The sequence below is a fragment of the Rhinoderma darwinii genome, chromosome 1, assembly GCF_050947455.1.
Source record: "Rhinoderma darwinii isolate aRhiDar2 chromosome 1, aRhiDar2.hap1, whole genome shotgun sequence".
Classification (NCBI taxonomy): Eukaryota; Metazoa; Chordata; class Amphibia; order Anura; family Rhinodermatidae; genus Rhinoderma; species Rhinoderma darwinii.
The window spans coordinates 423,527,784-423,541,368 of record NC_134687.1 but is presented as its reverse complement, the minus strand read 5'-3'; the positions used below and the strand labels follow the sequence as shown (position 1 = coordinate 423,541,368).

Genomic DNA, 13,585 nt, shown 5'->3' with positions numbered 1-13,585 from the left:
AGGAAAAAAAATGAAAACGTTAAAGAAAAGTACACATATTTGGTACTTTTGTAAAAGTAGTTAAATATAAAAGAATAACCTATATAAATTTGGTATCACCGTAATCGTACTGAGACGCAGAATAAGATTAAGTTATCGTTTTTACCGCACGGTGAAAGACGTAAAAACAAAACCCCGAAAACAATGGAGGAAATACAGTTTTTTCCAATTTCAGCCCGCAAATAATTTTTGTTCAGTTTCCCAGTACATTATATGGTACTTTAAATGGTGCCAATCAAAACTACAACTCCTCCCGCAAAAAATAATCCCTCACACGGCTCTTGGAAGGCGGGGAGTGAAAAATTAAAAAGCAAAAAAGGATAAATTCTGAAAGGGTTAATTAATTTCTAATAAAAAAAACATTTATGACCACATGTGGGGTATTGCCATAATCGGGAGAAATTGCTTTACAAATGTTGGTGTGGTTTTTCTCTTTTATCCCTTGTGAAAATTAAAAAATTAAACATTTTATCGGACAAATGTTTTGATATTAATTTTCACAGCCTAATTCCACTAATTCCGTATGGGTTAATTAATGTCTAATAATAAAAACATTTATGATCACATATGGGGTATTACCGTAATCGGGAGAAATGGCTTTACAGATGTTGGGGTGCTTTTTCTCCTTTATTCCTTGTAAAAATGAAAAAATTAGGTGTTTTAGCAGAAAAAAAGTAGATTTTCATCTTCACAGACTAATTCCACTAAATTCTACAAAAAAACCTGTGGGGTCAAAATGCTAATTATACCCCTAGAAAAACGTCTTGGGGTGTAGTTTCCAAAATGGGGGTCACTTTTGGGGGGTTTTGACTGTTTAGGCACCACAAGGCCACTTCAAACCTGACATGGTGCCTAAAATATATTCCTAAAAAAAGGAGGCCCCAAAATTCACTAGGTGCTCCTTTGCTTCTGAGGCCGGTGCTTCAGTCCATTACCACACTAGGGCCACATGTGGGATATTTCTAAAAACTGCAGAATCTGGGCAATAAATATTGAGTTGCATTTCTTGGGTTCAAGCGTCTGTGTTACAGAATTTTTTTTATTACAAATGAATTTCGGCAAAAAAATAAAATTGATTTGTAAATTTCACCTCTACTTTGCTTTAATTCCTGTGAAACGCCTAAAGGGGTAAAATACTTTCTGAATGCTATTTTGAATACTTTGAGGGGTGCAGTTTTCAAAATGTGGTGATTTATGGGGACTTTCTAATATATAAGGCCCTCAAACCACTTCAGAACTGAACTGGTCCCTGAAATAATAGACTTTTGAAAATGTGAGAAATTGCTGCTAAAGTTCTAAGCCTTGTAATGTCCTAGAAAAATAAAAGGACGTGAAAAAACGATGTAAACATAAAGTAGAGATATGGGAAATGTTAACTAGTAAATATTTTGTGTGATATTACGATTTATTTTACAAGTAGATACATTTAAGTTTAGAAAAATGCTAATTTTTGCAAATTTTCTCTAAGTTTTGAAGTTTTTCAAAAATAAATATTGAATTTATCGACCACATTTTTTCACTAACGTAAAGTACAATATTTCACGAGAAAACAATCTCAGAATCGATTGGATAAGTTAAAGCATTCCAAAGTTATTACCACATAAAGTGACATGTTAGATTTGAAAAAAATCATCTGTGTCCGAAAGGGGTTAAAGCATACCTGTCTTTTCAGGTGACTTTTTAGAATAAGCTGTCATATGTGTGTACATGAGGAATAACTCTGTTTCTGGCCATTATATGACTTGTATATACTATTTTTTTTTCCTCTGTATTCTCTAGCTCTTTTAAATCAAGTAATCTTTATTGAGGCTGTTTTTTTTCAACTGTTAATTTACATAATTAAAACCCACCCACCCAACAATCTCCCACCCAACAATCTCCCACCCACAGTTGCACAATGAAACTATACAGATTCACATTTAGTGTACAGAAAATTTGAGAATTTCATTCTAATGTTTGGCAACCAGATTGGGACAGGAGAACGTAGGCATGTAGATTTCTGTATGTGCCTCCTGAGAAGAATGAGCATTTTGGATAGAAAAGAGAGAAGAGAGCGGGAAGAGGAGAGTTAATTAAGGCAGAAACTAAACAGAGCCGGAAAAAAGACCAGATTAGGTGAATTCCAGTTTTCATGTTGTGAAAGGCTTAGGAAAGAGGTTTTAGATAGAAACTGAGAGGCGGATGAGGAGATTGGGTTATCAATGGGGATGTTAAAGAGGCTCTGTCACCAGATTTTCAAACCCCTATCTCCTATTGTAGCAGATCGGCGCTGCAATGTAGATAAGAGTAACGTTTTTCTTTTTCAAAAACGAGCATTTTTGGCCAAGTTATGAGCATTTTTATATTTATGCAAATGAGCCTTTCTTATGTACAACTGGGCGTGTTTAAAGTTATGTCCAACTGGGCGTGTATTGTGTGTGTAACATCTGGGTGTGTTTACTTGTTTTACTAGCTGGGCGTTATGAATGGAAGTGTATGATGCTGACGAATCAGCATCATCCACTTCTCTTCGTTACCACCCAGCTTCTGGCAGTGCACAGACACACAGCGTGTCCTCGCTCGTCCGACGCGATGAAGTTCCTGTGGGAGGAAGTGAGTGACGTCACAGCGTGATCTCGCGAGGACACGCTGTGTGTCTGTGCACTGCCAGAAGCTGGGTGGTAACGAAGAGAAGTGGATCCGCTGACAATTCAATGAGTATGGCTGTCCCCTGATGGATTTCAACATGCTCGATCCTTTGCTCTGCCGGGAGAGAAGTAGCGGTGCGGCAACCAGACATGCACGTTTATACGGACATCGGGGGAGTGTTTGGCCAACAGCTGTCTTATGTTTATGGACAGCCAGCTTAAATATAGGATCTCACCAGGGCTTGTAAGCATACCAAATATTTCACAACAATCATGGAACTTTTCTTTTCCTGACCGCCGGAAGCATAAAAAGGCTACCATCCAACACCACTAACTGAATAGAATTTAAGATTCCTGAATTGCAATCTTGGTATACCTTGTTACTTTTTTTTTTTTTTTGTTCTATTCTAAAACATGCAATTTTTCTGAACTTAAGTCATTACTTTTTCTAGCAAGCAGCAGGAACTAGCAGCAGCTCTGTGCCCCCTGTCGATGTGCCAAGTTTCAGTATGCTCGGGGACAGCCTGCCCTATGATTTCAAGGACACTGATATGAAACGCTTATCTATGGAAATTGAAAAGGAAAAGTAAGAGTTGTCTTACCTGTATGTGTATCAAATGAACTATGTATTGACTGAGAGCTTTGAATGCCATTTTAGTTTCTGTAGGTTGTTTTTATTTAATGTTGCTTATATAGCGCCAACATATTCTGCAGCAGTGTACAGAGATTGTCATCACTCCCTATCCCCAAATGGGCTCACAATCTGATGTAGATCGAGGTATAGCTAGTTTTCAGGGCGGAAGATGTATGCTAATATCCTTCCCACTAGGTATTTATACTCATTAAAGGCTATGTACACCTTTTGAAATCGTTGTTTTTTTTTTTTCTTCATAAAAATGTGTTTTAAATACTTTTTATTAAAAAAAAAAATTTTGGGATACAGCTGCTTTGTATCCTGTATACACAACAGTTGTATTGTGCGCTGGCACTGGAATCTGTCAAGTCAGCATGACTGACAGGTTCAGTGTCAGTGGGTCCTGCGTGTCTCTGAAACGCAGGATCCACCTGTAATCTATCACATCAAAGTTATGATAAGTTAGATGTGATAGCTCGATTCTGCGTGATCCGTTGACACTGAACCCGTCAGTGCCACTGACCTGACGGGTACAGGTTTCAGTTCTAGATACAGCTGCTCTGTATACAAAGCAGCTGTATCTAAAAAAAGTAAAAATAATTTTGAATACGTTTTCAGAAAGTTGCGCAAAACACACTTTTATTAAATAAAACAAAAGCTATTACAAAGGTGTACGGAGCCTTTAATGGCATTTCATTAAATTGTATATTAAAATAAAGGACGTTTGTTAGGAAAAAAGATACCACTTTGGATGCTTATGGGCTATATTCATCAATTGATGGTGGGTTTTAACAGTGTAATGGACATATATCATAAGTGCCGTAGTAGAGATTTACTATTTTTTTTTGCTGACCTTTTCATTCTCAGAGTTGCAACCTGATCAGCTCTTACAACGTACATGTCATTTGCTGCTGCCATTTTCTTTTTGCTATAAGGATGTTGGTCTTTGAAGGGACCTAGACCTGTTTATGTATATTGCTTCTCAAGTTTTCTCGTCTGATAACAGAATAAATGTAGCATTTAACCCCTTAACGCACCATGACGTAACTGTACGTCATGGTGAGCAGTAAGTTCGCGCACCTTGACGTACAGTTACGGCAGTGCTTTGACAGTTAACCGCCGCGCGGCGCTACACCGCAGCGGCGGTTAACTGTGCAGGGTGTCAGCCCTGCTCTCCCCGTTGCCGATCAGCGGCCTGTCGCCGCTGATATCGGCAGTTAACCCCTTAATTGCGGCGCTCGATTTTGAACGCCACAATTAAGGTCTTTAGCGCCGATCGGCAGCCCCCATGTGAAATCACGGGGGCTGGCGATGGTACCCATGGCAACCGGACGCCAGACAATGGCTTCCGGGTTGCCATGTACAGAAGCCTATGAGGACCACCCCGAGGGTGGTCGTCGTAGGCTTCCTGTCAGTGTGACTGTCACGTCACAATGACAGTTGGAATGCATTACACTACGTGTGTAGTGTAATGTATTCCAGCAGCGATCAAAGCTGCAAGTCTAAGTGTCCCCTAGTGGGACAAGTGAAAAAAGTAAAAAAAAGAATAAAAATGTTTTAAAAAAAGTGTAAAAATAAAAGTTATAAGTGATATAAACAAGAACTGCTTTTTTTCCTATAATAAGTCTTTCATTATAGGAAAAAAAATGAACACGTAAAAAAAAAGTACACATATCTGGTATCACCGCGTTCGTAACGACCCCAACCATAAAATTATAATATTATTTTTCCCGCACAGTGAACCACGCAAAAAAACAAAACAAAAAACAATGCCAGAATCACTATTTTTTGGTCACCACCCCTCACAAAATATGTAATAAAAAGTGATCAAAAAGTCGCATGTACGCCAAAATAGTACCCATACAAACTACAACCCGTCCCGCAAAAAACAAGCCCTTACACAGCTTTTTTGACTGAAAAATAAAAAAGTTACGGCTCTCAGAATACGGTGACACAGAAAATACATTTATTTTCTAAATAAGTTATTTTATTGCTCAAACGCTGCAAAACATAAAAAACCCTATATACATATGGTATCGCCGTAATCGTACCGACCCGCAGAATAAAGTATAATAGTCATTTATAGCCCAGGGTAAACGCCGTCAAAAATAAATAAAAATCATTGTCAGAATTGATGGTTTTTGGTCACCTGGCTTGCCGAAAAATTGAATAAAAAGTGATCAACAAAATCGCATGTACCCCAAAATGGTACCAATGAAAATTACAGATTGTCCCGCAACAAATAAGCCCTCACACGGCTCCGGTGGTGAAAAAATAAAAAAAGTTCCGGCTCCCAGATTATGGCGATGCAAAATGTACAGAGTGTTCCAAAAGTGGATAAGATCGGGCACTATTTATCAGTGCGACACTGGCCACATATCTGTGGGTTATTATTTATTTACAACCATTATTATACCCTCTTATTATGCCCCTGATGTACTCTGCCCAGCCTACATGTGCCCCAACATTATAAACTGAAATACCAGCAAAACGCCAGAGCTACTACCAAGCAAAATCTGCGCTCCAAAAGCCAAATGGCGTCCCTCCCTTCTGAGCCCTACAGCGTGCCCAAACAGCCGTTTATGTCCACCGATATGGCATCGTACCAAAAAATGGTACCAATAAAAACGACAGCTCGTCCCGCAAAAAATAAGCCCCCACACCGCTCTATTGACAGAAAAATAAAAAAGTAGTGGCTCTTGGAAAGCGGGGAGGAAAAACGAAAAAGCAAAACATGAATCAGTTCGTAAAGGGTTAATTACTTTCTAATGAAAACATTTATGACCACATGTGGGGTATTGCCGTACTCGGGAGAAATTGCTTTACAAACGTTGGGGTGCATTTTCTCGTTTATCCTTTGTGAAATTGAAAAAATGCAACATTTTAGTGGAAATAATGTTGATATTAATTTTCACGGCCTAATTCTAATAAATTCTGCAAAAGACGTGTGGGGCCTAAATGCTCACTATACCCCTAGATAGAGTCCTTAAGTGGTGTAGTTTCCCAAATGGGGTTACTTTTGGGGGGCTTCCACTGTTTCGGTCTCTGAGGGGCTTTGCAAATTCGACATGACACCCAAAAACATTCCAGCTAAATTTGAGCTCCAAAAGCCAAATAGCGCTCCTTCCCTTCTAAGCCCCGGTGTGGGTCCAAACAGTAGTTTATTACCACATATGGGGTATTTACGTAATCAGGAGAAATTGTTTTACAAATGTTGGGGTGCTTTTTCTCCTTTTATTCCTTGTAAAAATTAAAAATGGCTACCTTTTTTCAGAAAAAAAGTAGATTTTCATCTTCACATACTAATTCAAATAAATTTAGCAAAAAAACTGTGGGTTCAAAATGCTAACTATACCCATAGATAAATTCCTTGAGGGGTATAGTTTCCAAAATGGGGTCACTATTGGGGGGTTTCCACGGTTTTCTTCCCTCCAGTGCATTGCAAACGCGACACGGCACTGAAAACTATTCCAGCAAAATCAGAAATCCAAAATCCAAATGGTGCTCCTTCTCTTCTGAGGCCTGCTGTGGGTCCAAACAGCAATTTATTACCACATATGGGATATTGCTATAATCAGAAGACATTGCTTTACATATGTTGGGATGTTTTTTCTACTTTATTCCTTGTAAAAATTTAAAATTTCCTAATTTTTTCACAAAAAAAGTAGATTTTCACCTTCACATACTAATTCAAATAAATTTAGCAAAAAAACTGTGGGTTCAAAATGCTAACTATACCCATAGATAAATTCCTTGAGGGGTATAGTTTCCAAAATAGGGTCACTTTTGGGGTGTTTCCACTGTTTTGGCAGCACAAGGCCTCCTCGCACCTGACATGGTACCTAAAATATATTCTAATAAAATAGAGGCCCAAAATCCACTAGGTGCTCCTTTGCTTCTGAGGCCTGTGTTTCAGTCCATTACCGCGCTAGGGCCACATGTGGGGTATTTCTAAAAACTGCAGAATCTGGGCAATAAATATTGAGTTGCATTTCTTGGGTAAAACCTTCTGTGGTACAGAAAAAATGTATTACAAATGAATTTTTGAAGAAAAAAAATGAAATTTGTAAATTTCACCTCTACTTTGCTTTAATTCCTGTGAAACGCCTAAAGGGCTAAAATACTTTGTGAATGCTGTTTTGAATACTTTGATGGGTGCAGTTTTCAAAATGGGGTGATTTATGGTGACTTTCTAATATATAAGGCCCTCAAAGCCATTTCAGAACTGAACTGGCCCCTGTAAAAATAGCCTTTTGAAATTTTCTTGAAAATATGAGAAATTGCTGCTAAAGTTCTAAGCGTTGTAACGTCCTAGAAAAATAAAAGAATGTTCAAAAAATTACGCAAACATAAAGTAGACATATGGGAAATATAAACTAGTATGTATTTTGTGTGGTATTACTATCTGTTTTACAAGTAAATACATTAAAATTTAGAAAAATGCTAATTTTTGCTAATTTTCTCTAAATCTTGGCGTTTCTTACAAATAAATATTGAATTTAATGACAAAATTTTTTCAGTATCATAAAGTACAACATGTCACGAGAAAACAATCCCAGAATCGCTTGGATAGGTAAAAGCATTCTGGAGTTATTACCACATAAAGTGACACATGTCAGATTTGCAAAAATGGGGCTGGTCCTGAAGGCCAAAACAGGCTTAGACACTAAGGGGTTAATCAGTAAAGACAGAAAATATAAACAGTACCTCGACCAGTTGTTATTATTAATGAAAGATTTTTTTGGTTGGAGTGATGGAACAGATTTTCATTGGTTTTAATCCCATAAACAAACAATAATTGAAAATATCTGTGACGGTTGGATTTATAGCTGGCTGCATCATAAATATTGACGTAACAACCAGACACCTCATAGTTGTATTGAACCAGAGTCCTATTACACGGCCCAACGTGGGCCGTGAAAAGGAGCGCAGATCGAGACAGCTCGTTGATCGGCGCTCAATTTCTCCTTTCACAAGGAACAATGTTTATGTATGAGAACGAGCGCTCGTTACTTCGTCCCAATACATTTTCATTGTTGACAGCGCATCTCCCAGCTTACACAGGGAGATGTGCTACTGACAACGCTTATTTTTAATGCTGCATAAACGACACAATCAGCCGATGAACGAGCGTTTGCTCATCATTGCCCTGTTTACACAGGGCAATGGTCGGGAATTAGCGTTGATATGAATTCACATTAGCCCGATCGTTGGCCCGTGTAATACGGCCTTTAGATTGCCATAAAACCCTATAATCTAAGTTCAGTTCAGGAGTACCACACACTGACAATAAAATGCATATGTGTCGAATCTTAGTAGCGCTCTGCATTTTTGTTCTCTTTTGCACTAATGCACTACGAAAAAGGTATTCCTCTTATCTTGTGAATTTAAGGAATGCACAATAGTCTCTGTTCCGTAATCAAACCTTTCAAAATATATATAGAAATGAATGAGTCATGGTTTACTGTATTCATGTTTGGTGGCAGTACAGTCCATGAAAAAACTATTGTGGATTGTCAAAAGCTATTTATTAAGATGAATACTTAATGTTCAGAGGTAATAAAATTGAATTTAGAAAGACACATCTGTATTGATTTTACCATGTTTCTTCATGTTAATAATGGAGATATTTTTCATACATGCATATTATTTTTATTCAGGGTGGAGTACATGGAGAAAAGCCGCCACTTACAGGAACAGCTGAATGAACTGAAAACGGAAATAGAATCACTCAAGTTGAAGGAACGTGAAAGTGCAATGGATATAATGCATGAGAATGCAGGCAGCAAGCAGAATACAATAAAAAAGGTGAGACGGAATGGCAGTTATGTCGCTGTATGGGCTGTTTTCACCATGTAAAATTCCTGTTGATTTGATCAGTGTCGGAGCAAAATTTTTCAACGTTTCTCACAATTCTTCACCGGAACTTCATAAATATTTTATGCCACAATAAAACTTGAGCTATACTTTTTTTTTTAAAGACAAAAGTAAAATGCGCAGTTGCGGTAGAAGCTTATGCTAGGGTTCCACGACCTCATATGGGCACTTACAAATGTCATTAAAATCAAACAATTATCAGATGGAAAAAAAACTCGTAAGTAACCTTGGTCAAATTTCGTAGCGCTTTTTTTTTTGTTAATGCAAGGTCTGCTTGCAAAATTGAAGTCATCGCGGTTATTTTATCCAGAGTTGATGGTCTAAGAATGAGGGCAGACTGTAACTTGGTGGTAAAAGCTCTTTGCTGTCACAGACCAGGCAAGTTTGAAAGCCCCCAGAGAGTCAGCTGTGGTCACACTTCCCTAACACTGCATCAGCAGAGTAAACATTGTTTTTAATTGAAATTTTTTAATTATCACACTGGAATGTGTAATAGAAGAATAAAACTGGAATTTGCTGTAAGGATAAAATCATGAAAAGGCTGATATGAATAACACCTTATTCGCCTGTATGAGACAGCCATACTGATTTTATCTGATTGCATAATATGATGTTCACATGCCGCGGCTTTTTGTTTTTTTCCTGTCAGGGAAGGAGAGCAGTCTGCATCTGAGAGTGACGCATAGTGTGTGCCAGGTATTGTGTATGCGTGTGTGCATGTAATGTTAATCTTTATGTAACTAACCTGCGTGTCTGTATGTGAGTGCAGTTCTCCTATAGCATGAGGGGCTGGTTATTCCAAATTAGAAATCCACTTTTCCATAACACATTTACAATATTCCACTGTTTAAATCTACTTAAAATTTTATCCTTACATCTACTTTGCTTTACTTATCTTGTTTTGCTTTTAATTCCATTGAAAACTTTCTGAGATGGCCACCCAAAATTGCATTGAAAAATGGCCTTCTAGAAAGGTGGTCTTCTTAAAGAAGTTGGTCAAATGACATAGGAAAACTGAAAATATGAGAAGACCACCTGATCTAGAATAGATTTTTCTGTGACAAAAGTGGCGAGGTTTCACTGTATGTAATGTTTAATTCTTCGTTCAGGCAAAAAAAAAAGCTCAATTCAAAATTCTGCTGCATTTCTGTTACATATTTCTGTTATGTGACATATGCATTAGATGAATGTCAACTGAGCTCATCAATGTCTGCTGGGTCTGCCAACACTCTAATGTGTAAGGGGGCAGCGTGACGGAGTGAGGAAAGAAAAGGCCAGGCATGTTGGATTTCAGCATAACCAATCCTCTGTTCCCCTAGATAAGACCTATCTCCCGATTCAAGCATTCATCTTTCTGGGGAAGTCAGGAGAGATATATCTCGGCCAAACCAATATCTCCTGCGTGTGGCCAGCATTAGAGTTAGAGGTTGTCAAGGTTAGGGGCTTTTTTTTTATACTGATGACCTATCCACCGGATAGGTCATCAGTATATGACTGGTAGGGGTCCAACACCTGGACCCCGCACCGATCAGCTGTTCCGTGCGCCGGAAGCTAAAGGCTCCGACCACTGTATAGTTCTATTCATGTGAATAAGAGCAGACCCAGCACGGCCGCTATACAGTGGTCTGAGTCTTCTGTTTCTGGCACCAACCCCTGTATAGCTTCCGGTGCCTTGAGGCACAGCTAATCGATGCGGGGTCCAGTAGTCTTAACCCCACCAATCATATACCGATAACCTCCCGTGGATAGGTCATCAGTATAAAAAACAACCCCCAACCTGGACAGTACCTTTAAAGAGGCTCTGTCACCACATTATAAGTGCCCTATCTCCTACATAAGGAGATGTGCGCTGTAATGTAGGTGACAGCAGTGCTTTTTATTTTAAAAAATAATCTATTTTCACCACTTTATTAGCGATTTTAGATTTATGCTAATGAGTTTCTCAATGGACAACTGGGTGTGTTTTACTATTGAACAAGTGGGCGTTGTACAGAGGAGTGTATGACGCTGACCAATCAGCGACCAATCAGCGTCATACACTTCTCTCCATTCATTTAGGCAGCGCATAGGGATCCTTTTAGATCAGTATGTGCTGTCTTATACTAACACATTAACGATACTGAAGTGTTTAGACAGTGAATAGACATTCCACGGGATGTCTATTCACAATCCCTGCACTTCGTTTCTGTTTCTGTGGTAGTTACAGCAGAGCAAGCGTAATCGCGCGAGATTACGCTGTAAATAACAGGTTACAACGAGATTACGCTTGCTCTGCTGTAACTACCACAGAAACCGTAACGAAGTGCAGGGATTGTGAATAGATATCCCGTGGAATGTCTATTCACTGTCTAAACACTTCAGTATCGTCAATTTGTTAGTATAAGACAGCACATAAGGATCTAAAAGGATCCCTATGCGCTGCCTAAATGAATGGAGAGAAGTGCATGATGCTGATTGGTCAGCGTCATACACTCCTCTGTACAACGCCCACTTGGTCAATAGTAAAACACGCCCAGTTGTCCATTGAGAAACTCATTAGCATAAATCGAAAATCGCTAATAAAGTGGTGAAAATAGATCATTTTTTAAAATAAAAAGCACTGCTGTCACCTACATTATAGCGCCGATCTCCTTATGTAGGAGATGGGGCACTTATAATGTGGTGACAGAGTCTCCTTAAGCTTTTAAGTCACATCGTTGTCTGTGGAGTGCAGAAAAACTGCATACAGATTCCAAGAAGTAACCGGCAGAATTGTTAATTTTCCTTTTACTGCGTGTGAATGGAGAAGAAAACCACATACTAGTCCTTCTCAATGAATTAGAATATCATCAAAAATGTAATTTTATTTCAGTAATTCAATTCGTAAAGTGAAACTCATATATTATATAGATTCATTGCACACAGAGTGATCTATTTCCAGCATTTTTTTCTTCTAATGTTGAGGAGTATGGCCAAGTTAATGAAAACCCCAAATTTATTGTCTCAGAAAATGAGAATATTATAGAAGCCCAATTTCAAAAATGATTTTTATACCAAAATGTTGTCCTACTGTATGTATGTACAGTATACACGCTCAATACTTGGTTAGGGCTCCGACTGAGTTACTGCATCAATGCAGCGTGGCATGGGGTGATCAGCCTGTGGTACTGCTGAGGTGTTATGGAAGCCCAGGTTGCTTTGATAGCGGCCTTCAGCTCGTCTGCATTGTTGGGCCTGGTGTCTCATCTTCCTCTTAACTTGATATAACACAGTGGACCAACACCAGCAAATAACATGGTTCCCCAAACCATCACTGACTGTGGAAACTTCACACTGGACCGCCAGCAACTTGGATTGATGCCTCTCCACTCTTCCTATAGACTCTGGGACCTTGATTTCTAAATTAAATGCAAAATTTACTTTCATCTGAAAAAAGGACTTTGGACCACTGAGCAATAGTGTTGGGCTACTGTGTTATATCAAGTCCAGAGTCCGCACAGCCGTCTACCAGTAAATTTTAGAGCACTTCATGCTTCCCTCTGCTGACAAGCTTTATGGAGATGCTGATTGCATTTTCCAGCAGGACTTGGCACCTGCCCACACTGCCATAAGTGCCAATACCTGGTGTAATAACCACAGTATCACTGCGCTTGATTGGCCAGCAAACTCGCCTGACCTAAACCTCACAGAGAATCTATAAGATATTGGAAAGAGGAAGATGAGACACCAGACCCAACAATGCAGACGAGCTGAAGGCCGCTATCCTACAACCTGGGCTTCCATAACACCTCAGCAGTGCCACAGGCTGATCGCCCCATGCCACGCCGCATTGATGCAGTAATCCATGCAAAAGGAGCCGCAACCAAGTACTGAGGGCATATACTGTACATACTTTTCAGTAGGACAACATTTCCGTATTAAAAATCATTTTTGAAATTGGGCTTATATAATAATCAAATTTTCTGAGACATTAAATTTTGGGTTTTCATTTATTATTAGCTATAATCATCAACATTAACCCCTTCCTGACATTTGACGTATCCATACGTCATAGCCGGGTAGGGGAAGTATGGAACGGGCTCACGGAGTGAACCTGCTCCATATGATGCGGGTGTCTGCTGTATGTTACAGCCAAAACTTCACAGTAACGAGCGGGACAGCGCTCGGGTGCGATCCCGCTTATTTAACCTGTTAAATGCTGCAGTCAATAGCATCCGCGGCATTTAAATCGTTCGAAAGAGGGGAGCGACCCCCTCTAGCAGCTTATCGCGCTCCAGCAATGCAATCACGTGGTGGCGATGGTTGCTATGGCTTGCTTGGGGGCCTAATGAAGGCCACCAGGTCCGCCATCTTTGTGATCCTACTAAGCCCTGCCTCTGGCAGGGCTTAATAGAAGCCTGTCAGAAAGACGGTATACTGCAATACATTA

The 13,585-nt window shown here is 39.3% G+C and overlaps 1 protein-coding gene across 6 annotated transcripts in view; it reads left to right on the top strand.

Moving 5' to 3' along the window:
- Nucleotides 1-13,585, top strand: part of NF2 (NF2, moesin-ezrin-radixin like (MERLIN) tumor suppressor) — a 184,580-nt gene that overhangs the window by 157,200 nt on the left and 13,795 nt on the right. For 5 of the 6 annotated variants that reach the window (XM_075829842.1, XM_075829860.1, XM_075829810.1 and 2 more), the window contains 2 exons: nucleotides 3,119-3,252; nucleotides 8,961-9,108. In XM_075829842.1, coding sequence (XP_075685957.1) covers nucleotides 3,119-3,252; nucleotides 8,961-9,108 — 282 coding nt within the window. Of the gene's footprint in view, nucleotides 1-3,118; nucleotides 3,253-8,960; nucleotides 9,109-9,826; nucleotides 9,874-13,585 lie in introns of all 6 variants that reach the window. The other variant, XM_075829849.1, reaches the window with a different exon arrangement.